At 41.5% G+C, this 26311-nt stretch overlaps 1 protein-coding gene across 1 annotated transcript in view; it reads left to right on the forward strand.

Annotated features, from left to right (window-relative positions):
* The window catches only part of LOC139765211 (uncharacterized), a 180538-nt gene that overhangs the window by 134152 nt on the left and 20075 nt on the right, over positions 1–26311 (forward strand). The window contains exon 7 of the mRNA XM_071692511.1: positions 14434–14615. Coding sequence (XP_071548612.1) covers positions 14434–14615 — 182 coding nt within the window. The remainder of the gene's footprint in view (positions 1–14433; positions 14616–26311) is intronic.

The raw sequence follows: 26311 nt of genomic DNA on the forward strand, positions 1-26311 counted from the left end.
ATCTGGAGAAGGCATATGATAGAGTTGATAGAGATGCTCTGTGGAAGGTATTAAGAATATATGGTGTGGGAGGAAAGTTGTTAGAAGCAGTGAAAAGTTTTTATCGAGGATGTAAGGCATGTGTACGTGTAGAAAGAGAGGAAAGTGATTGGTTCTCAGTGAATATAGGTTTGCGGCAGGGGTGTGTGATGTCTCCATGGTTGTTTAATTTGTTTATGGATGGGGTTGTTAGGGAGGTAAATGCAAGAGTTTTGGAAAGAGGGGCAAGTATGAAGTCTGTTGGGGATGAGAGAGCTTGGGAAGTGAGTCAGTTGTTGTTCGCTGATGATACAGCGCTGGTGGCTGATTCATGTGAGAAACTGCAGAAGCTGGTGACTGAGTTTGGTAAAGTGTGTGGAAGAAGAAAGTTAAGAGTAAATGTGAATAAGAGCAAGGTTATTAGGTACAGTAGGGTTGAGGGTCAAGTCAATTGGGAGGTGAGTTTGAATGGAGATAAACTGGAGGAAGTGAAGTGTTTTAGATATCTGGGAGTGGATCTGGCAGCGGATGGAACCATGGAAGCGGAAGTGGATCATAGGGTGGGGGAGGGGGCGAAAATTCTGGGGCCTTGAAGAATGTGTGGAAGTCGAGAACATTATCTCGGAAAGCAAAAATGGGTATGTTTGAAGGAATAGTGGTTCCAACAATGTTGTATGGTTGCGAGGCGTGGGCTATGGATAGAGTTGTGCACAGGAGGATGGATGTGCTGGAAATGAGATGTTTGAGGACATTGTGTGGTGTGAGGTGGTTTGATCGAGTGAGTAACGTAAGGGTAAGAGAGATGTGTGGAAATAAAAAGAGCGTGGTTGAGAGAGCAGAAGAGGGTGTTTTGAAGTGGTTTGGGCACATGGAGAGAATGAGTGAGGAAAGATTGACCAAGAGGATATATGTGTCGGAGGTGGAGGGAACGAGGAGAAGAGGGAGACCAAATTGGAGGTGGAAAGATGGAGTGAAAAAGATTTTGTGTGATCGGGGCCTGAACATGCAGGAGGGTGAAAGGAGGGCAAGGAATAGAGTGAATTGGAGCGATGTGGTATACCGGGGTTGACGTGCTGTCAGTGGATTGAATCAAGGCATGTGAAGCATCTGGGGTAAACCATGGAAAGCTGTGTAGGTATGTATATTTGCGTGTGTGGACGTATGTATATACATGTGTATGGGGGGGTTGGGCCATTTCTTTCGTCTGTTTCCTTGCGCTACCTCACAAACGCGGGAGACAGCGACAAAGTATAAAAGAAAAAAAAAAAAAGTATGATACAGTGTTGTCTCTTAGATCTCCTTCTTATTTATTCCTGTAGCTTATATCCTGTAAAGTGATATTCACACAGGGCCTTCTTTTGCTATTTCCTATCCTCATTGTATAGGTTACTTGTTGTCAAGAGTTGTGTGATTGAGAATACCTGTGTACCAAAAATCCTATAACTGAAAGGTGCACAACTTCAGCTTTGCCCCATAAGGAATGTCGTACCCAGCTTATCCCTCTGCTGACTATGACATCACTGAGATGTCATGAAATATTGCCATGGTCACGTGGAAATCCGTGGTAAACAGTGTGTTGTCAGCTAGACTGTAAGGCCGTTGTGTTGTTTAATACACTTTCGTCTGCTAGTGTATGAAATGTTCCAGTAGTTTGATTGACCATAAAATGCTTAGCTATTGATGATTATCTTTAACACTGTATATTCGCCATTTGGTTATTCCTATGCTTGCATATGACAGTGATCTGGGAAGAAGTGAAAAAAATCATTTCCATTTTTATTTACAAACTGTACAGGGTTTGAAGGAAAAAACTACAAATGTACAACCTTCTTATATTTCTTGTCCCATGAATGAGGTTGGTCCCTAAGTTTTATTGTTTCATTCATTATCTTGATAGTTCCATAAATTCTAATTTTTCTGTAGTTTTCGACAATTAGGTCAAGGATATTGTGGCATTCTGGAAAAACTACTTGAGACATATTTGTTTTATAATGATTCTTTAGTCTCTCCATTACTTTCAGCATGTAGGAGACTTGCAAAAGTCTGTTCAAATTTTCCTTCCATAAAAAGTACAGAATGGAAAAAGGTGAGAACAATGGAAGTAAGGGGAGTGGGGGAGGAATGGGATGTATTTAGGGAATCAGTGATGGATTGCGCAAAAGATGCTTGTGGCATGAGAAGAGTGGGAGGTGGGCTGTTTAGAAAGGGTAGTGAGTGGTGGGATGAAGAAGTAAGAGTATTAGTGAAAGAGAAGAGAGAGGCATTTGGACGATTTTTGCAGGGAAAAAATGCAATTGAGTGGGAGAAGTATAAAAGAAAGAGACAGGAGGTCAAGAGAAAGGTGCAAGAGGTGAAAAAAAGGGCAAACGAGAGTTGGGGTGAGAGACTATCAGTAAATTTTAGGGAGAATAAAAAGATGTTCTGGAAGGAGGTAAATAGGGTGCGTAAGACAAGGGAGCAAATGGGAACTTCAGTGAAGGGCGTAAATGGGGAGGTGATAACAAGTAGTGGTGATGTGAGAAGGAGATGGAATGAGTATTTTGAAGGTTTGTTGAATGTGTCTGATGACAGAGTGGCAGATATAGGGTGTTTGGGTCGAGGTGGTGTGCAAAGTGAGAGGGTTAGGGAAAATGATTTGGTAAACAGAGAAGAGGTAGTAAAAGCTTTGCGGAAGATGAAAGCCGGCAAGGCAGCAGGTTTGGATGGTATTGCAGTGGAATTTATTAAAAAAGGGGGTGACTGTATTGTTGACTGGTTGGTAAGGTTATTTAATGTATGTATGACTCATGGTGAGGTGCCTGAGGATTGGCGGAATGCGTGCATAGTGCCATTGTACAAAGGCAAAGGGGATAAGAGTGAGTGCTCAAATTACAGAGGTATAAGTTTGTTGAGTATTCCTGGTAAATTATATGGGAGGGTATTGATTGAGAGGGTGAAGGCATGTACAGAGCATCAGATTGGGGAAGAGCAGTGTGGTTTCAGAAGTGGTAGAGGATGTGTGGATCAGGTGTTTGCTTTGAAGAATGTATGTGAGAAATACTTAGAAAAGCAAATGGATTTGTATGTGGCATTTATGGATCTGGAGAAGGCATATGATAGAGTTGATAGAGATGCTCTGTGGAAGGTATTAAGAATATATGGTGTGGGAGGAAAGTTGTTAGAAGCAGTGAAAAGTTTTTATCGAGGATGTAAGGCATGTGTACGTGTAGAAAGAGAGGAAAGTGATTGGTTCTCAGTGAATATAGGTTTGCGGCAGGGGTGTGTGATGTCTCCATGGTTGTTTAATTTGTTTATGGATGGGGTTGTTAGGGAGGTAAATGCAAGAGTTTTGGAAAGAGGGGCAAGTATGAAGTCTGTTGGGGATGAGAGAGCTTGGGAAGTGAGTCAGTTGTTGTTCGCTGATGATACAGCGCTGGTGGCTGATTCATGTGAGAAACTGCAGAAGCTGGTGACTGAGTTTGGTAAAGTGTGTGGAAGAAGAAAGTTAAGAGTAAATGTGAATAAGAGCAAGGTTATTAGGTACAGTAGGGTTGAGGGTCAAGTCAATTGGGAGGTGAGTTTGAATGGAGATAAACTGGAGGAAGTGAAGTGTTTTAGATATCTGGGAGTGGATCTGGCAGCGGATGGAACCATGGAAGCGGAAGTGGATCATAGGGTGGGGGAGGGGGCGAAAATTCTGGGGCCTTGAAGAATGTGTGGAAGTCGAGAACATTATCTCGGAAAGCAAAAATGGGTATGTTTGAAGGAATAGTGGTTCCAACAATGTTGTATGGTTGCGAGGCGTGGGCTATGGATAGAGTTGTGCACAGGAGGATGGATGTGCTGGAAATGAGATGTTTGAGGACATTGTGTGGTGTGAGGTGGTTTGATCGAGTGAGTAACGTAAGGGTAAGAGAGATGTGTGGAAATAAAAAGAGCGTGGTTGAGAGAGCAGAAGAGGGTGTTTTGAAGTGGTTTGGGCACATGGAGAGAATGAGTGAGGAAAGATTGACCAAGAGGATATATGTGTCGGAGGTGGAGGGAACGAGGAGAAGAGGGAGACCAAATTGGAGGTGGAAAGATGGAGTGAAAAAGATTTTGTGTGATCGGGGCCTGAACATGCAGGAGGGTGAAAGGAGGGCAAGGAATAGAGTGAATTGGAGCGATGTGGTATACCGGGGTTGACGTGCTGTCAGTGGATTGAATCAAGGCATGTGAAGCATCTGGGGTAAACCATGGAAAGCTGTGTAGGTATGTATATTTGCGTGTGTGGACGTATGTATATACATGTGTATGGGGGGGTTGGGCCATTTCTTTCGTCTGTTTCCTTGCGCTACCTCACAAACGCGGGAGACAGCGACAAAGTATAAAAGAAAAAAAAAAAAAGTATGATACAGTGTTGTCTCTTAGATCTCCTTCTTATTTATTCCTGTAGCTTATATCCTGTAAAGTGATATTCACACAGGGCCTTCTTTTGCTATTTCCTATCCTCATTGTATAGGTTACTTGTTGTCAAGAGTTGTGTGATTGAGAATACCTGTGTACCAAAAATCCTATAACTGAAAGGTGCACAACTTCAGCTTTGCCCCATAAGGAATGTCGTACCCAGCTTATCCCTCTGCTGACTATGACATCACTGAGATGTCATGAAATATTGCCATGGTCACGTGGAAATCCGTGGTAAACAGTGTGTTGTCAGCTAGACTGTAAGGCCGTTGTGTTGTTTAATACACTTTCGTCTGCTAGTGTATGAAATGTTCCAGTAGTTTGATTGACCATAAAATGCTTAGCTATTGATGATTATCTTTAACACTGTATATTCGCCATTTGGTTATTCCTATGCTTGCATATGACAGTGATCTGGGAAGAAGTGAAAAAAATCATTTCCATTTTTATTTACAAACTGTACAGGGTTTGAAGGAAAAAACTACAAATGTACAACCTTCTTATATTTCTTGTCCCATGAATGAGGTTGGTCCCTAAGTTTTATTGTTTCATTCATTATCTTGATAGTTCCATAAATTCTAATTTTTCTGTAGTTTTCGACAATTAGGTCAAGGATATTGTGGCATTCTGGAAAAACTACTTGAGACATATTTGTTTTATAATGATTCTTTAGTCTCTCCATTACTTTCAGCATGTAGGAGACTTGCAAAAGTCTGTTCAAATTTTCCTTCCATAAAAAGTACAGAATGGAAAAAGGTGAGAACAATGGAAGTAAGGGGAGTGGGGGAGGAATGGGATGTATTTAGGGAATCAGTGATGGATTGCGCAAAAGATGCTTGTGGCATGAGAAGAGTGGGAGGTGGGCTGTTTAGAAAGGGTAGTGAGTGGTGGGATGAAGAAGTAAGAGTATTAGTGAAAGAGAAGAGAGAGGCATTTGGACGATTTTTGCAGGGAAAAAATGCAATTGAGTGGGAGAAGTATAAAAGAAAGAGACAGGAGGTCAAGAGAAAGGTGCAAGAGGTGAAAAAAAGGGCAAACGAGAGTTGGGGTGAGAGACTATCAGTAAATTTTAGGGAGAATAAAAAGATGTTCTGGAAGGAGGTAAATAGGGTGCGTAAGACAAGGGAGCAAATGGGAACTTCAGTGAAGGGCGTAAATGGGGAGGTGATAACAAGTAGTGGTGATGTGAGAAGGAGATGGAATGAGTATTTTGAAGGTTTGTTGAATGTGTCTGATGACAGAGTGGCAGATATAGGGTGTTTGGGTCGAGGTGGTGTGCAAAGTGAGAGGGTTAGGGAAAATGATTTGGTAAACAGAGAAGAGGTAGTAAAAGCTTTGCGGAAGATGAAAGCCGGCAAGGCAGCAGGTTTGGATGGTATTGCAGTGGAATTTATTAAAAAAGGGGGTGACTGTATTGTTGACTGGTTGGTAAGGTTATTTAATGTATGTATGACTCATGGTGAGGTGCCTGAGGATTGGCGGAATGCGTGCATAGTGCCATTGTACAAAGGCAAAGGGGATAAGAGTGAGTGCTCAAATTACAGAGGTATAAGTTTGTTGAGTATTCCTGGTAAATTATATGGGAGGGTATTGATTGAGAGGGTGAAGGCATGTACAGAGCATCAGATTGGGGAAGAGCAGTGTGGTTTCAGAAGTGGTAGAGGATGTGTGGATCAGGTGTTTGCTTTGAAGAATGTATGTGAGAAATACTTAGAAAAGCAAATGGATTTGTATGTGGCATTTATGGATCTGGAGAAGGCATATGATAGAGTTGATAGAGATGCTCTGTGGAAGGTATTAAGAATATATGGTGTGGGAGGCAAGTTGTTAGAAGCAGTGAAAAGTTTTTATCGAGGATGTAAGGCATGTGTACGTGTAGGAAGAGAGGAAAGTGATTGGTTCTCAGTGAATGTAGGTTTGCGGCAGGGGTGTGTGATGTCTCCATGGTTGTTTAATTTGTTTATGGATGGGGTTGTTAGGGAGGTAAATGCAAGAGTCTTGGAAAGAGGGGCAAGTATGAAGTCTGTTGGGGATGAGAGAGCTTGGGAAGTGAGTCAGTTGTTGTTCGCTGATGATACAGCGCTGGTGGCGGATTCATGTGTGAAACTGCAGAAGCTGGTGACGGAGTTTGGTAAGGTGTGTGGAAGAAGAAAGTTAAGAGTAAATGTGAATAAGAGCAAGGTTATTAGGTACAGTAGGGTTGAGGGTCAAGTCAATTGGGAGGTGAGTTTGAATGGAGAAAAACTGGAGGAAGTGAAGTGTTTTAGATATCTGGGAGTGGATCTGTCAGCGGATGGAACCATGGAAGCGGAAGTGGATCATAGGGTGGGGGAGGGGGCGAAAATTTTGGGAGCCTTGAAAAATGTGTGGAAGTCGAGAACGTTATCCCGGAAAGCAAAAATGGGTATGTTTGAAGGAATAGTGGCTCCAACAATGTTGTATGGTTGCGAGGCGTGGGCTATGGATAGAGTTGTGCGCAGGAGGATGGATGTGCTGGAAATGAGATGTTTGAGGACAATGTGTGGTGTGAGGTGGTTTGATCGAGTAAGTAACGTAAGGGTAAGAGAGATGTGTGGAAATAAAAAGAGCGTGGTTGAGAGAGCAGAAGAGGGTGTTTTGAAATGGTTTGGGCACATGGAGAGAATGAGTGAGGAAAGATTGACCAAGAGGATATATGTGTCGGAGGTGGAGGGAACGAGGAGAAGAGGGAGACCAAATTGGAGGTGGAAAGATGGAGTGAAAAGGATTTTGTGTGATCGGGGCCTGAACATGCAGGAGGGTGAAAGGAGGGCAAGGAATAGAGTGAATTGGAGCGATGTGGTATACAGGGGTTGACGTGCTGTCAGTGGATTGAATCAAGGCATGTGAAGCGTCCGGGGTAAACCATGGAAAGCTGTGTAGGTATGTATATTTGCGTGTGTGGACGTGTGTATGTACATGTGTATGGGGGGGGTTGGGCCATTTCTTTCGTCTGTTTCCTTGCGCTACCTCGCAAATGCGGGAGACAGCGACGAGGTATAAAAAAAAAAAAAAAAAGTATGGCAATAAAAACACTACCTGATGGTGCATATAAACTTCCTAACCATTCTGAATTTTCATATGCTTTGAAATATGTCATCAGTTTATTATATGAAACCACAGATGAATTAATTACAGAATTATGGCAATTTTCGCAGCTTTCTTTTTAACTTTTCTGACATTGAACCCTCTAATATAATTGAGAATGTTCTCCTTAACAACAACAACTGATTCAGTTATATCCTCAGGCTTATCTTGTTCATCAAAGCTATCTACTGGACTTGCTTCAGTAGTACCTTTTACTCATTCATTGGAAAATAAATAAAATGAAGGCTTAGGTAAAAAATGAATAAAATTAAGGCTTAGGTTGAAAATAAATAAGATGAAGGCTTAGGTCGAAAAAAGTAAAATGAAGGCTTAGGTCTATATGTTTGCTTGCTCGGCAAAAAGAAACACCACAAACATTGCCACCTTGTATTTGTAGAAGGCTCCGTGACAACTGTGTGTCATTTACTTGTCTTCAAAATGTCAAAGCACAACCCTGATCTCGATCTTATGCATTTTGTTAAAAGATATACTCTTGGGGAGCATACATCATTCCAGTAACATTAGATACATTTCAAAATATGATGAACATTAGCTGAGAGGTACACTTTTTTGAAGTTAGTTATCCCAGTGAGTAGAATAACGACGGTTTCAGATATGTAACAAAAAGAAAGCCTGTGATTGGTCAGGCATCCTTTTAACTTCATAGACGATTATTACAACCACCAGAGTGCACTAGTGAGGCCAGCAGGCGTGTTGAATTTCAAGGACTTAAACATCTTTCAATTATACTATCTTTGCTATGTACAAATGAGTACGTACTGTGAACTTTTGCCCTGGGGGTAGGTTTATCATGTTATGTTCATCATTTGTCATATAGATGAATGACATCTCTCGCCTGCCTTGCCATGTCTTCTCACTTTTTTTGCTTTTTGCAAGATGGTTTTTTCAGCAGCTATTTCTCTGCAATAATTGTCTGTTCTAGGATCATATAGTATTGTCTTCAGCCAAAAATCTGATATAATCTTTTGAATGTTCTTTAGTAATGCAATTTAGATTTCTTAGATCTCATGTTATTGAAATAGTTAATCATTCCAACTTCCTTAATGGGCATTCATGTATCTTTGTCTTATGCGATGTTGGTATATTTTTATAGGAATTATTCTTGACTTAAATGATTCTGTGTTATCCATGTGTGTTTGTTTTCATGTTCAGAACATTCTGTGATATCCATGTGTGTTTGTTTTCATGTTCAGGACATTGTTTTTATTCCCTCTATTTGTTGCTAGACATACAATATCATATACCGTCTGATGTTTGAGGCTGTAAAGCTCAAGCAATTTTACTCGTTAATGGTTATTCATACATTCTGTTCTTTGTATCTTACTAGTGAAATGTTTCTGTATTCTCTCTAGCTTGTTTAATTCTGCCTGTTTTACTGGTGACTGTACAACATAGCTTTATTCAAATTTACTTCTTATTTATTTATTTACTTATTTTGCTTTGTCGCTGTCTCCCTCGTTAGCAAGGTAGCGCAAGGAAACAGACGAAAGAATGGCCCAACCCACCCACATACTCATCTATATACATACACGTCCACACATGCAAATATACATACCTATACATCTCAATGTATACATATATATACACACACAGACATATACATATATACACATGTACATAATTCATACTGTCTGCCTTTATTTATTCCCATCGCCACCTCGCCACACATGGAAGGCAGCGCCAGGAAAAGACAACAAAGGCCCCATTCGTTCACACTCAGTCTCTAGTTGTCATGTAATAATGCACCGAAACCACAGCTCCCTTACCACATCCAGGCCCCACAGAACTTTCCATGGTTTACCCCAGACGCTTCACATGCCCTGGTTCAATCCATTGACAGCACGTCGACCCCGGTATACCACATCGTTCCAATTCACTCTATTCCTTGCCCGCCTTTCACCCTCCTGCATGTTCAGGCCCCGATCACTCAAAATCTTTTTCACTCCATCTTTCCACCTCCAAATTGGTCTCCCACTTCTCCTCGTACCCTCCACCTCCGACACATATATCCTCTTGGTCAATCTTTCCTCACTCATTCTCTCCATGTGACCAAACCATTTCAAAACACCCTCTTCTGCTCTCTCAACCACGCTCTTTTTATTTCCACACATCTCTCTTACCCTTACATTACTTACTCGATCAAACCACCTCACACCACATATTATCCTCAAACATCTCATTTCCAGCACATCCACCCTCCTCCGCACAACTCTATCCATAGCCCATGCCTCGCAACCATACAACATTGTTGGAGCCACTATTCCTTCAAACATAGCCATTTTTGCTTTCCGAGATATTGTTCTCAACTTCCACACATTCTTCAAGGCTCCCAGAATTTTCGCCCCCTCCCCCACCCTATGATTCACTTCCACTTCCATGGTTCCATCCGCTGCCAAATCCACTCCCAGATATCTAAAACGCTTCACTTCCTCCAGTTTTTCTCCATTCAAACTTTCCTCCCAGTTGACTTGACCCTCACCCCTACTGTACCTAATAACCTTGCTCTTATTCACATTTACTCTCAACTTTCTTCTTTCACACACTTTACCAAACTCAGTCACCAGCTTCTGCAGTTTCTCACATGAATCAGCCACCAGCGCTGTGTCATCAGCAAACAACAACTGATTCACTTCCCAAGCTCTCTCATCCACAACAGACTGCATACTTGCCCCTCTTTCCAAAACTCTTGCATTCACCTCCCTAACAACCCAATCCATAAACAAATTAAACAACCATGGAGACATCACACACCCCTGCCGCAAACCTACATTCACTGAGAACCAATCACTTTCCTCTCTTCCTACACGTACACATGTCTTACATCCTTGATAAAAACTTTTCACTGCTTCTAATAACTTGCCTCCCACACCATATATTCTTAGTACCTTCCACAGAGCATCTCTATCAACTCTATCATGTGCCTTCTCCAGATCCATAAATGCTACATACAAATCCATTTGCTTTTCTAAGTATTTCTCGCATACATTCTTCAAAGCAAACACCTGATCCACACATCCTCTACCACATCTGAAACCACACTGCTCTTCCCCAATCTGATGCTCTGTACATGCTTTCACCTTCTTAATCAATACCCTCCCATATAATTTACCAGGAATACTCAACAAACTTATACCTCTTTAATTTGAGTACACACTCTTATCCCCTTTGCCAAGTACAATGGCACTATGCAAGCCTTATATATACATTAAATATTTTCATCAATGAATGTTTATCTCTTGTTGCCAATGTTTTCAATGTCATTCCACTCATTATTTGGCTTGAAAGCATGATCTTTTCAATATGTTCCCTGAATTCAGGTTTTTCAATAATTACTCTCAAATCTCTGATGTTTGTGGTTCATTGAGCTCCAGCAACCCGTGAGTACATGAAACAGAAAAAAAAAGATGAGTGACCTGGGCCAGAAATGGGACCATAATGGCCATTACTGATCTGGATCACTACACCGTTATCTTTAACCCTCCCAGTATAAGTCAGTATTACCTCCATGGTCAGTTACTAACTGCAGGCAAGTACCTGCTCTTAAATCTGTACACACAATGTATCTGTTCACTGCCAAGACAGGTATGTATTGTGCTGTTCCAGTTGTGCTCTCTCAAGGTTTATAGTTTATTACACACATCTAGTGAGCTGCATCTTTCTCCATAAAGGATACTTTTCTACATCACATGAATTTTGATATCAGTAAGTGCAAAGCTTTACATATCAGTAGTAGAAATAAAAAGATGAGCTAGAGTATGAATTCCTTTTGAACTACAAAAGGTAAATGAGGAAATAGGCTTGGATGTAATATTATTTAAGGTCTAAAGCTATGTAAACAGTGCACAGAAAAATCTAAATGGGTGAACTAAATTCTTGGATCTGTAGATAGGGCTGTCAAAGTTAAGCCCCGGGAAATTATCTTAACTCTTTATAAGTCTCTTTTGTTCCCAATCTGAATATTGTGTTCAGTTTTTGTCAATCTACTTCAGGAAAGACAGACAGAATGGAAAGAATGCAGAGGCAAGCTACCATGATGATTTCTGGACTGAGAAACAAATTGATTAATCCAGTGAAAACCAAAAATGACTTTTTTTTTTTTTTTTTTTTTCAAACTATTCGCCATTTCCTGCATTAGCGAGGTAGCGTTAAGAACAGAGGACTGGGCCTTTGAGGGAATACCCTCACCTGGCCCAATTCTCTGTTCCTTCTTTTGGAAAATTAAAAAAAAAACCGAGAGGGAAGGATTTCCAGCCCCCCGCTCCCTCCCCTTTTAGTCGCCTTCTACGACAAGGTACATAAGTGTTGGTTCATATGATTTCACATGTAGTCATGATTACAAACTCATGAGCAAATGTTTTACTTTGAATGAGGCAAAGTACTTTTTCTTCATTGGGATTACTAATTTGGAATGATTTACCAATTAGAATAGTTGAAAGTAGTATCATAGATATGTTTAAGAATAGATTTGATAGATATGTTGCTTCAAATCCATGAATGACATGATTTGCACCTCCATAACTACATGAAAGGTTTATATTATTTCTCTATTTTAGATATGTATATATTTCTACTCTTACTGCACTTATCTATGCGTTTCATATCTCTTCCTTTGTCACAAACAGCCTTGAAGGGACCCAGTGTTTTGTTGCTGTTTGAACTCCTTTGTATTCCTTTGTATATGGTAGATACATTGATACACTTCTTTCGTAAATGATTCCACCAACATCATTCGAAGTATTGCACAGTCATATAGAGCTTCACCCCATATATCAATAGCATATGCCTGTGTAATAGATTTTTACTTTTTTTTCGTGGGTAATGTCTTATTTTCTAATTGATATGTCTTGAAAGTATAGAAAATGGCTATTATTCCCTTGAAACTATGATTTTGTGATTAAGACAGTGATATTTTGAAATTTACCTATTTTTCAGAAAGTTCCAGATAGATTCACTACTGAGTAGCTGATGTATAACTTTCTAGAAGTTCCCAGTAATACAAATAGTAGTCAGAGGGGAAGGAAGATGTAGATCCACATTACAATTTCAGAGTTGTAGCTGAGGAGAGAAACCCATACCACCCCAGTCAAAAAGACATCAGTGACCTGATCATATATCTTGGTCTCACAAAGTCCAATGCCAGGCTTTTGATGTCTAGGCTCAAGCAGTGGAAATTGTTGGATGAAAGTGTGCAAATCACAGATCAGAGAAAGCATCACGTAGGTTTTCCCAGCTTCTTCACCTTTCAAGATGGGCTTTGCTTGTGCCACAGTGTAACCAGTCTGCTCGAGGCATCGGAATCGCCTTTAACCCGAACAAGTGGTGCCTCTTTATTGACAGCTCATCCAGGAGTCTCAAAGCCTTGCTGCTCCATAATGGGAACAAGTACCCATCTCTTCCTGTAGCTCACTTGCTGTACTTCTGAGAGGAAAACAACAGTGTCAAGACCTTGCTAGATGCTTTGAAGCATGACAAGTACATTTAGGAGATCATCAAAGACTTTATAATGATGCCATTCCTGTTGAGTCTCCAAGACGGTTTTACCAAGTTTCCCTGCTATCTTTGCCTTTGGGACAACAGGGACACCACAGCATACTACCTACCACAGGTGGGACTGGCCACAGCAGACTGAATTCTTTGTGGGGATGAACAATGTCAAGGGGGAGCCCCTAGTGGAACCTCGGAAGGCGTTGGTGCTACCATTACACATAGAATTAGGCCTTGTGAAACAATTTGTCACTGCTGTAGATAAGGAGTCTGCAGCCTTGAGGAGAAGTACCTTCAAGACTTCTTCCCTAAGCTGTCTGAGGCAAAGTCAAAGCAGGTGTCTTTGTCAGACCACAGATAAAAAAGATCCTGGAGTGCAAGGAATTCCCCAAGAAGCTCACTAGGAAGGAGAAAGCAGCTTGGTACAGCTTTGTCACATTGGTTCAGGGCTTCCAGAGAAATTACAAGGCCGAAAACTATGTGGAGCCGGTCGAGACCATTTTGAAGGACTTAGGCAGAATGGGCTGCAGGATGTCCCAGAGTCCATATCCTTGGTGCTCATCTTGATAAACTCAAGGAGAACATGGAAGCATATTAGGATGAGCAAGGCTAGTGCTTCCACCTGGATATACTTGGCCTTGAACGCCACTATCAAGGAGCATGTAATGAGAACGTGATGGGAGATTATATTCGGGGTCTGATTCGTGAAAGTGATTTAGAGTACAATCATATATCTCAAAAAACTACTCACTTTAAATCTTTTGTGATCACTTTTGTTTAGAATTAGTGTAAATACATATTAATTTTGATTCATATGTTGTTTTGCTGACTTTATGTGATTAAAGATGTGCAAATTTTCCCATTGTCCAATTGGAAATAGGTAAATTTCAGAATATCATTGTCCTGGTCACAAAAGCAAAATTTGTTAGGAATAATAGCCTTTTTGTCTACTTTTTATGCATAAGTGTATAGGAAATGACACTTACTACCCAGGAACAAAAATTTTGTTACACAGTGAATGACTTATGTAACTATTATTGTAAAATGATTTCACCCCACATGGCTCATAATATGTTCAAAATGAAATTTGCTACCATTTGTCAATAAATCATAGCATATAACCACATTTACAGATTTAGCAAACCTCCTTTTGTTTGTTTCTCTGCACACTTTTGGAAAAGATCCCACACCAGTGTTTAGAGGCATTTATCAAAGAATCATTTGATGTGACTTTTCAACATAAATAGGATGTCAGATTCTGTGATTGATCTGGTATTTCACATGAAGAGCTTCGCATATTGTAGAATTTTGATGATGTTACTTTGAGGATTTTATATGAAATGCATGTAGCTAATTGATAAGTATATCTTTTTTGGACAGGTTCATTGAATGATGTTGGAATTATCCATCCCATTCCATATTTCAAGACTGAACCAATATCAGGGATAGTTACCACTTATCCCAAAAGGTGTGTTACCGTTTACCCAGATGGTTCTGTGACAGTTAGAAGCCTGAAGAAGAATAGAGAGAGAATTCCTGAAGAGGAGAGGGAGAAAGGGAAGGTATGGCTATTGATGTATGAAAAATATTCATATTTTAAATTTTAACTGACTTTTTCACAAAGGTTAAGGCTACACATCTTAAGCAGTTAGAGGGAAGTGGAATTTGACACTGTGCCCAATTTGTGTCAAGCAGACCACAGTAGTAGGCATGTAAGCAAGGTAAACTTTATGTTGGTTGCAGTTAAAATGGCTAAGATGCATTGACAGTGATTTATTCAGAAAAATATTTTCAACTTTTTTAATGCAAATTTCAGCTGTTATCCCCAGTTTGGGCATTTCATTTGACAATGACTACAATAATGTGTTTGTAACTGTATGTATGGATCATGGTGAGGTGCCTTAGGATTGGCAGAATGCATGAATAGTGCATGCCTTTCACTTTCCTGCATGTTCAGGCCCTGATCACTCAAAAGATTTTTCACACCCTCCTTCCATCTCAAATTTGGTCTCACCACTTTCCTTGTTCCCTCTCCTTCTAACACATATATCCTCTTTGTCAACCTTTCATCACTAATTATCTCCATATGTTATTTATTTATTTATTTATTTTGCTTTGTCGCTGTCTCCCGCGTTAGTGAGGTAGCGCAAGGAAACAGACGAAAGAATGGCCCAACACATTCACATGCATATACACACATGTCCACACACTCAAAATACACATACCTATACATCTCAACGTATACATATATATACACACACAGACATATACATATATACACATGTTCCTATGAGTCCACGGGGAAAATGAAAGACGAAAAGTTCCCAAGTGCACTTTCGTGTAATAATCACATCATCAGGGGAGACACAAAAGAGAAATATAACAGTCAGTTGATATACATTGAAGAGACAAAGCTAGGACGCCATTTGGTAAACGTGATTGTCCAAAACATACAATGAGCGTTCATAAACTTATCATTTTACAAATCTTATCAACAATAAAATTATCTAATTTGTACAGACCATCACTAATATTAAGATTATAATTCTTTGTGTATTTAATAATAGAAGATTCAATGATATTTCTCTTGGTAATAGAGTTAGAGTTAACAACTCAGATGGCGTTACTCCAGTCAATACAATGATCATAGTTTTTAACATGATTAAACAAGGCATTTGATTCTTGTCCCGTTCTTATACTATATTTATGTTGCTTAAGTCTAACAGAAAGATCCTTACCAGTCTGACCAACATAAAATTTATCTCAGTTTCCACAAGGAACTTTATAGATGCAACCAAGAGAATTTTCTGGTGAATTCCTGATTAAGATATTCTTTATAGTATCATTGTTGCTAAAGGCAACATTTACATTAAAGGATTTAAGCAACATGGAAAGCAAAGTGAAATTATTATTAAAAGGGAGAACTAAAAGATTCTTGGTGTCAGTGGGAGGTTTGGGCTCAACTCTATCAAATGATTGCTTTGCTAACTAAAGGGATTTATCAATGAAAGATCTAGGGTACTTTAACTTAGATCCAATAGAATATATCTTCTCAAACTCATCATCAATAAACTCTGGACTGAAAATACATAATGCCCTTAGGAACATAGATCGAAATGATGATAATTTAACTCTGTCATGTTGAGATGAGTAATAATGGATATATGAGCATACATTGGTGGGTTTTCTGTATATGCTAAACTTAAACTTGTTTCCTTGTCTATGGATCATGCAATCTAAAAATGGTAACATACCATTATTTTCATTTTCTACAGTAAATTTGATGGAAGGTACTAAATTGTTAAGTAAGGGGAGAAATGTTTATAAATTTTCATTTGTTGGCCAAACACAAAGAACATCATCTACATACCTAAACCAAATTGCATTAGAAGATAAGATATCCTTTAGTAATTTTGTTTCAAAAAATTCCATATAAAGATTACTTAGTACAGGTGAAAGAGGGTTACCCATTGCCATACCAGATTTTTGAGCATAATAATCTCCATTAAATTGAAATACACAGTCTTTTATACACAATTTTATCGGTTCAGTGAAGTTAGACTTTGAAACAGGTAAATAAATATCATCCAACACATCAAATAAATATTCTAAAAGGTCATCAACTGGAACTTTAGTGAAAAGTGAGGAAACATCAAAGCTAACTAGTTTGAAATCAAAGTTAATATTGATATTGTTTAGCTTGTTGACTAAATCTACATTGTTCATGATATTAGAATTTGATACCTTACCCATTATATGCCATATATGTATGGACTTATCAAAACACATAAACAAAATTTTCCAGCAAGACCTGTAGTGAGTTCAGTAGGCTCCATCACATATAAATTATCAAAATGGTTAGTTTCCTTATTAAGCCCTTTAGTGGGTGTTAATGTGCTGAGAGGTGCAAATGGAGGGATGTCTGATCATTATCTTGTGGAGGCGAAGGTGAATATTTGTGGGGGTTTTCAGAAAAGAAGAGAGAATGTTGGGGTGAAGAGAGTGGTGAAAGTAAGTGAGCTTGGGAAGGAGGCTTGTGTGAGGAAGTACCAGGAGAGACTGAGCACAGAATGGAAAAAAGTGAGAACAAAGGAGGTAAGGGGAGTGTGGGAGGAATGGGATGTATTTAGGGAATGAGTGATGGATTGCGCAAAAGATGCTTGTGGCATGAGAAGAGTGGGAGGTGGGTTGATTAGAAAAGGTAGTGAGTGGTGGGATGAAGAAGTAAGATTATTAGTGAAAGAGAAGAGAGAGGCATTTGGACAATTTTTGCAGGGAAAAAATGCAAAGAGTGGGAGATGTATAAAAGAAAGAGACAGGAGGTCAAGAGAAAGGTGCAAGAGGTGAAAAAGAGGGCAAATGAGAGTTGGGGTGAGAGAGTATCATTAAATTTTAGGGAGAATAAAAAGATGTTTTGGAAGGAGGTAAATAAAGTGCATAAGACAAGTGAGCAAATGGGAACTTCAGTGAAGGGGGCTAATGGGGAGGTGATAACAAGTAGTGGTGATGTGAGAAGGAGATGGAGTGAGTATTTTGAAGGTTTGTTGAATGTGTTTGATGATAGAGTGGGAGATATAGGGTGTTTTGGTCGAGGTGGTGTGCAAAGTGAGAGGGTTAGGGAAAATGATTTTGTAAACAGAGAAGAGGTAGTGAAAGCTTTGCGGAAGATGAAAGCCGGCAAGGCAGCAGGTTTGGATGGTATTGCAGTGGAATTTATTAAAAAAGGGGGTGACTGTATTGTTGACTGGTTGGTAAGGTTATTTAATGTATGTATGACTCATGGTGAGGTGCCTGAGGATTGGCGGAATGCGTGCATAGTGCCATTGTACAAAGGCAAAGGGGATAAGAGTGAATGCTCAAATTACAGAGGTATAAGTTTGTTGAGTATTTCTGGTATATTATATGGGAGGGTATTGATTGAGAGGGTGAAGGCATGTACAGAGCATCAGATTGGGGAAGAGCAGTGTGGTTTCAGAAGTGGTAGAGGATGTGTGGATCAGGTGTTTGCTTTGAAGAATGTATGTGAGAAATACTTAGAAAAGCAAATGGATTTGTATGTAGCATTTATGGATCTGGAGAAGGCATATGATAGAGTTGATAGAGATGCTCTGTGGAAGGTATTAAGAATATATGGTGTGGGAGGAAAGTTGTTAGAAGCAGTGAAAAGTTTTTATCGAGGATGTAAGGCATGTGTACGTGTAGGAAGAGAGGAAAGTGATTGGTTCTCAGTGAATGTAGGTTTGCGGCAGGGGTGTGTGATGTCTCCATGGTCGTTTAATTTGTTTATGGATGGGGTTGTTAGGGAGGTAAATGCAAGAGTTTTGGAAAGAGGGGCAAGTATGAAGTCAGTTGGGGATGAGAGAGCTTGGGAAGTGAGTCAGTTGTTGTTCGCTGATGATACAGCGCTGGTGGCTGATTCATGTGAGAAACTGCAGAAGCTGGTGACTGAGTTTGGTAAAGTGTGTGGAAGAAGAAAGTTAAGAGTAAATGTGAATAAGAGCAAGGTTATTAGGTACAGTAGGGTTGAGGGTCAAGTCAATTGGGAGGTGAGTTTGAATGGAGAAAAACTGGAGGAAGTGAAGTGTTTTAGATATCTGGGAGTGGATCTGGCAGCGGATGGAACCATGGAAGCGGAAGTGGATCATAGGGTGGGGGAGGGGGCGAAAATTCTGGGGGACTTGAAGAATGTGTGGAAGTCGAGAACATTATCTCGGAAAGCAAAAATGGGTATGTTTGAAGGAATAGTGGTTCCAACAGTGTTGTATGGTTGCGAGGCGTGGGCTATGGATAGAGTTGTGCGCAGGAGGATGGATGTGCTGGAAATGAGATGTTTGAGGACAATGTGTGGTGTGAGGTGGTTTGATCGAGTGAGTAACGTAAGGGTAAGAGAGATGTGTGGAAATAAAAAGAGCGTGGTTGAGAGAGCAGAAGAGGGTGTTTTGAAGTGGTTTGGGCACATGGAGAGGATGAGTGAGGAAAGATTGACCAAGGGGATATATGTGTCGGAGGTGGAGGGAGCAAGGAGAAGAGGGAGACCAAATTGGAGGTGGAAAGATGGAGTGAAAAAGATTTTGTGTGATCGGGGCCTGAACATGCAGGAGGGTGAAAGGAGGGCAAGGAATAGAGTGAATTGGATCGATGTGTTATACCGGGATTGACGTGCTGTCAGTGGATTGAATCAAAGCATGTGAAGCGTCTGGGGTAAACCATGGAAAGCTGTGTAGGTATGTATATTTGCGTGTGTGGATGTATGTATATACATGTGTATGGGGGGGGGTTGGGCCATTTCTTTCATCTGTTTCCTTGCGCTACCTCGCAAACGCGGGAGACAGCGACAAAGTATAAAAAAAAAAAAAGAAATAAAATGAACCATATATATGGAAGTGAATCATAGGGTGGGGGAGGGGGCGAAAATCCTGGGAGCCTTGAAGAATGTGTGGAAGTCGAGAATATTATCTCGGAAAGCAAAAATGGGTATGTTTGAAGGAATAGTGGTTCCAACAATGTTGTATGGTTGCGAGGCGTGGTCTATGGATAGAGTTGTGCGCAGGAGGATGGATGTGCTGGAAATGAGATGTTTGAGGACAGTGTGTATTGTGAGGTGGTTTGATCGAGTAAGCAATGTAAGGGTACGAGAGATGTGTGGAAATAAAAAGAGCGTGGTTGAGAGAGCAGAAGAGGGTGTTTTGAAATGGTTTGGGCACATGGAGAGAATGAGTAAGGAAAGATTGACCAAGAGGATATATATGTCGGAGGTGGAGGGAACGAGGAGAAGTGGGAGACCAAATTGGAGGTGGAAAGGTGGAGTGAAAAAGATTTTGAGTGATCGGGGCCTGAACATGCAGGAGGGTGAAAGGAGGGCAAGGAATAGAGTGAATTGGATCGATGTGGTATACCGGGGTTGATGGGTTGTCAGTGGATTGAATCAGGGCATGTGAAGCGTCTGGGGTAAACCATGGAAAGTTGTGTGGGGCCTGGATGTGGAAAGGGAGCTGTGGTTTCGGGCATTATTGCATGACAGCTAGGGACTGAGTGTGAACGAATGAGGCCTTTGTTGTCTTTTCCTAGCGCTACCCCGCACACATGAGGGGGGAGGGGGATGGTATTCCATATGTGGCGAGGTGGCGATGGGAATGAATAAAGGCAGACAGTGTGAATTGTGTGCATGGGTGTATATGTATGTGTCTGTGTGTGTAATATATATGTGTACATTGAGATGTATAGGCATGTATATTTGCATGTGTGGACGTGTGTGTATATACATGTGTATGGGGGTGGGTTGGGCCATTTCTTTTTTCTGTTTCCTTGCGCTACCTTGCAAACGCGGGAGACAGCAACAAAGCAAAATAAAGAAAAAACAAAATATAATATTTATTTAGCATGTATGGATCTGGAGAAGGCATATGATAGAGTTGATAGAGATGCTCTGTGGAAGGTATTAAGAATATATGGTGTGGGAGGAAAGTTGTTAGAAGCAGTGAAAAGTTTTTATCGAGGATGTAAGGCATGTGTACGTGTAGGAAGAGAGGAAAGTGATTGGTTCTCAGTGAATGTAGGTTTGTGGCAGGGGTGTGTGATGTCTCCATGGTTGTTTAATTTGTTTATGGATGGGGTTGTTAGGAAGGTGAATGCAAGAGTTTTGGAAAGAGGGGCAAGTATGAAGTCTGTTGTGGATGAGGGAGCTTGGGAAGTGAGTCAGTTGTTGTTCGCTGATGATACAGCGCTGGTGGCTGATTCATGTGAGAAACTGCAGAAGCTGGTGACTGAGTTTGGTAAAGTGTGTGAAAGAAGAAAGTTAAGAGTAAATGTAAATAAGAGCAAGGTTATTAGGTACAGTAGAGTTGAGGGTCAAGTCAATTGGGAGGTAAGTTTGAATGGAGCAAAACTGGAGGAAGTAAAGTGTTTTAGATATCTGGGAGTGGATCTGTCAGCGGATGGAACCATGGAAGCGGAAGTGAATCATAGGGTGGGGGAGGGGGCGAAAATCCTGGGAGCCTTGAAGAATGTGTGGAAGTCGAGAACATTATCTCGGAAAGCAAAAATGGGTATGTTTGAAGGAATAGTGGTTCCAACAATGTTGTATGGTTGCGAGGCGTGGGCTATGGATAGAGTTGTGCGCAGGAGGGTGGATGAGCTGGAAATGATATGTTTGAGGCCAATGCGTGGTGTGAGGTGGATTGATCGAGTAAGCAACGTAAGGGTAAGAGAGATGTGTGGAAATAAAGAGAGCGTGGTTGAGAGAGCAGAAGAGGGTCTTTTGAAATGGTTTGGGCACATCGAGAGAATGAGTGAGGAAAGATTGACCAAGAGGATATATGTGTCGGAGGTGGAGGGAACGAGGAGAAGTGGGAGACCAAATTGGAGGTGGAAAGATGGAGTGAAAAAGATTTTGAGTGATCGGGGCCTGAACATGCAGGAGGGTGAAAGGCGGGCAAGGAATAGAGTGAATTGGATCGATGTGTTATACCGGGGTTGCCGTGCTGTCAGTGGATTGAATCAGGGCATGTGAAGCGTCTGGGGTAAACCATGGAAAGTTGTGTGGGGCCTGGATGTGGAAAGAGAGCTGTTGTTTCGGGCATTATTGCATGACAGCTAGAGACTGAGTGTGAACGAATGAGGCCTTTGTTGTCTTTACCTAGCGCTACCTCGCACACATGAGGGGGGAGGGGGATGGTATTCCATGTGTGGCGAGGTGGCGATGGGAATGAATAAAGGCAGACAGTGTAAATTGTGTGCATGTGTATATATGTATGTGTCTGTGTGTGTATATATATGTGTACATTGAGATGTATAGGTATGTATATTTGCGTGTGAGGACGTGTATGTATATACATGTGTATGGGGGTGGGTTGGACCATTTCTTTCGTCTGTTTCCTTGTGCTACCTCGCGAACGCGGGAGACACCGACAAAGCAAAATAAATAAATATAAATATTTATTATCCCTGGGGATGGGGGAGAAAGAATACTTCCCACGCATTCCTCACGTGTCGTAGAAGGCAACTAGAGGGGAGGGGAGCGGGGGGCCAGAAATCCTCCCCTCCTTGTATTGTAACTTTCTAAAATGGGAAACAGAAGGAGGAGTCACGCGGGGAGTGCTCATCCTCCTTGTAGGCTCAAGCTGGGGTGTCTAAATGTGTGTGGATGTAACGAAGATATGAAAAAAGGAGAGGTAGGTAGTATGTTTGAGGAAAGGAACCTGGATGTTTTGGCTCTGAGTGAAACGAAGCTTAAGGGTAAAGGGGAAGAGTGGTTTGGGAATGCCTTGGGAGTAAAGTCAGGGGTTAGTGAGAGGACAAGAGCAAGGGAAGGAGTAGCAGTACTCCTGAAACAGGAGTTGTGGGAGTATGTGATAGAATGTAAGAAAGTAAACTAGATTAATATGGGTAAAACTGAAAGTTGGATGGAGAGAGATGGGTGATTATTGGTGCTTATGCACCTGGGCACGAGAAGAAAGATCATGAGAGGCAAGTGTTTTGGGAGCAGCTGAATGAGTGTGTTAGTGCTTTTGATGCACAAGACCGGGTTATAGTGATGGGTGATATGGATGCAAAGGTGAGTAATGTGGCAGTTGAGGGAGTAATTGGTGTACATGGGGTGTTCAGTGTTGTAAATGGAAATGGTGAAGAGCTTTTAGATTTTTGTGCTGAAAAAGGACTGGTGATTGGGAATACCTGGTTTAAAAAGAGAGATATACATAAGTATTCGTATGTAAGTAGGAGAGATGGCCAGAGAGCGTTTTTGGATTACGTGTTAATTGACAGGCACGCGAAAGAGAGACTTTTGGATGTTAATGTGCTGAGAGGTGCAACTGGAGGGATATCTGATCATTATCTTGTGGAGGCGAAGGTGAAGATTTGTATGGCTTTTCAGAAAAGAAGAGAAAATGTTGGGGTGAAGAGGGTGGTGAGAGTAAGTGAGCTTGGGAAGGAGACTTGTGTGAAGAAGTACCAGGAGAGACTGAGTACAGAATGGAAAAAGGTGAGAACAAAGGAGGCAAGGGGAGTGGGGGAGGAATGTATTTAGGGAATCAGTGATGGCTTGCGCAAAAGATGCTTGTGGCATGAGAAGCGTGAGAGGTGGGTTGATTAGAAAGGGTAGTGAGTGGTGGGATGAAGAAGTAAGATTATTAGTGAAAGAGAAGAGAGAGGCATTTGGACGATTTTTGCAGGGAAAAAATGCAAATGAGTGGGAGACGTATAAAAGAAAGAGTCAGGAGGTCAAGAGAAAGGTGCAAGAGGTGAAAAAGAGGGCAAATGAGAGTTGGGGTGAGAGAGTATCATTAAATTTTAGGGAGAGTAAAAAGATGTTTTGGAAGGAGGTAAATAAAGTGCGTAAGACAAGTGAGCAAATGGGAACTTCAGTGAAGGGGGCTAATGGGGAGGTGATAACAAGTAGTGGTGAAGTGAGAAGGAGATGGAGTGAGTATTTTGAAGGTTTGTTGAATGTGTTTGATGATAGAGTGACAGATATAGTGTGTTTTGGTCGAGGTGGTGTGCAAAGTGAGAGGGTTAGGGAAAATGATTTGGTAAACAGAGAAGAGTTGGTAAAAGCTTTGTGGAAGATGAAAGCCGGCAAGGCAGCAGGTTTGGATGGTATTGCAGTGGAATTTATTAAAAAAGGGGGTGACTGTATTGTTGACTGGTTGGTAAGGTTATTTAATGTATGTATGATTCATGGTGAATGTAGGTTTTCGGCAGGGGTGTGTGATGTCTCCATGGTTGTTTAATTTGTTTATGGATGGGGTTGTTAGGGAGGTGAATGCAAGAGTTTTGGAAAGAGGGGTAAGTATGAAGTCTGTTGGGGATGAGAGAGCTTGGGAAGTGAGTCAGTTGTTGTTCGCTGATGATACAGCGCTGGTGGCTAACTCATGTTAGAAACTGCAGAAGCTGGTGACTGAGTTTGGTAAAGTGTGTGAAAGAAGAAGGCTAAGTGTAAATGTGATTAAGAGCAAGGTTATTAGGTACAGTAGGGTTGAGGGTCAAGTCAATTGGGAGGTAAGTTTGAATGGAGAGAAACTGGAGGAAGTAAAGTGTTTTAGATATCTGGGAGTGGATCTGACAGCGGCTGGAACCATGGAAGCGGAAGTGAATCATAGGGTGGGGGAGGGGGCGAAAATTCTGGGAGCGTTGAAAAATGTGTGGAAGTCGAGAACATTATCTCCGAAAGCAGAAATGGCTATGTTTGAAGGAATAGTGGGACCTAGAATGTTGTATGGTTGTGAGGCATGGACTATAGATAGAGTTGTGTGCAGGAGGGTGGATGTGCTGGAAATGAGATGTTTGAGGACAATATGTGGTATGAGGTGGTTTGATCGAGTAAGTAATGTAAGGGTAAGAGAGATGTGTGGAAATAAAAAGAGCGTGGTTGAGAGAGCAGAAGAGGGTGTTTTGAAATGGTTTGGTCACATGGAGAGAATGAGTGAGGAAAGATTGACCAAGAGGATATATGTGTCGGAGGTGGAGGGAACAAGGAGAAGTGGGAGGCCAATTTGGAGGTGGAAAGATGGAGTGAAAAAGATTTTGAGTGATCGGGGCCTGAACATGCAGGAGGGTGAATGGTGGGCAAGGAATAGAGTGAATTGGATCGATGTGGTATACCGGGTCGACATGCTGTCAGTGGATTGAATCAGGGCATGTGAAGCGTCTGGTGTAAACCATGGAAAGTTGTGTGGGGCCTGGATGTGGAAAGGGAGCTGTGGTTTCGGGCATTATTGCATGATAGCTAGAGCCTGAGTGTGAACGAATGGGGCCTTTGTTGTCCAGGGGGATGTTATTCCATGTGTGGCGAGGTGGCGATGGGAATGAATAAAGGCAAACAGTGTGAATTGTGTGCATGTGTATATATGTATGTGTCTGTGTGTGTATATACATGTGTACATTGAGATGTATGGGTATGTATATTTGCATGTGTTGATGTGTATGTATATACATGTGTATGGGGGTGGGTTGGGCCATTTCTTTCGTCTGTTTCCTTGCGCTACCTCGCCAACGCGGGAGACAGTGACAAAGCAAAATAAATAAATATTAATATATTTATTTTGCTTTGTCGCTGTCTCCCGCGCCTGCAAGGTAGCGCAAGGAAACAGACGAAAGAAATGGCCCAACCCACCCTCACTCACATTCACACACATGTCCACACATGCAAGCATACACACCCACACATCCCAACGTACACACATATATACACACACACAGACACACACATGCACACAATTCTCACTGTCTTCCCCTACTCACCCCCATCGCCACCCGCCACACACGGAATAACATCCCCCTCCCCCCTCATGTGTGCGAGGCAGTGCCAGGAAAAGACAACAAAAGCCCCATTCGTTCACACTCAGTCTCCAGCTGTCATGCAATAATGCCCGAAACCACAGCTCCCTTTCCACATCCAGGCCTCACACAACTTTCCATGGTTTACCCCAGACGCTTCACATGCGCTGATTCAATCCATTGACAGCACGTCGACCCCGGTATACCACATCGATCCAATTCACTCTGTTCCTTGCCCGCCTTTCACCCTCCTGCATGTTCAGGCCCCGATCACTCAAAATCTTTGTCATTCCATCTTTCCACCTCCAATTTGGTCTCCCACTTCTCCTTGTTCCCTCCACCTCCGACACATATATCCTCTTGGTCAATCTTTCCTCACTCATTCTCTTCATGTGCCCAAACCATTTCAAAACACCCTCTTCTGCTCTCTCAACCATGCTCCTTTTATTTCCACACATCTCTCTTACCCTTACGTTACTTACTTGATCAAACCACCTCACACCACATACTGTCCTCAAACATCTCATTTCCAGCACATCCACCCTCCTGCGCACAACTCTATCCATAGCCCACACCTCACAACCATACAACATTGTTGGAACCATTATTCCTTCAAACATAGCCATTTCTGCTTTCGGAGATAATGTTCTCGACTTCCACACATTCTTCAAGGCTCCCAGGATTTTCGCCCCCTCCCCCACCCTATGATTCACTTCCGCTTCCATGGTTCCATCCGCTGCTAGATCCACTCCCAGATATCTAAAACACTTTACTTCCTCCAATTTTTCTCCATTCAAACTTACTCCCAATTGACTTGACCCTCAACCCTACTGTACCTAATAACCTTGCTCTTATTCACATTTACTCTTAACTTTCTTCTTTCACACACTTTACCAAACTCAGTCACCAGCTTCTGCAGTTTCTCACATGAATCAGCCAGCAGCACTCTATCATCAGCGAACAACAACTGACTCACTTCCCAAGC

This window comes from Panulirus ornatus, chromosome 53 (genome assembly GCF_036320965.1).
Source record: "Panulirus ornatus isolate Po-2019 chromosome 53, ASM3632096v1, whole genome shotgun sequence".
In the NCBI taxonomy this organism is placed as follows: domain Eukaryota; kingdom Metazoa; phylum Arthropoda; class Malacostraca; order Decapoda; family Palinuridae; genus Panulirus; species Panulirus ornatus.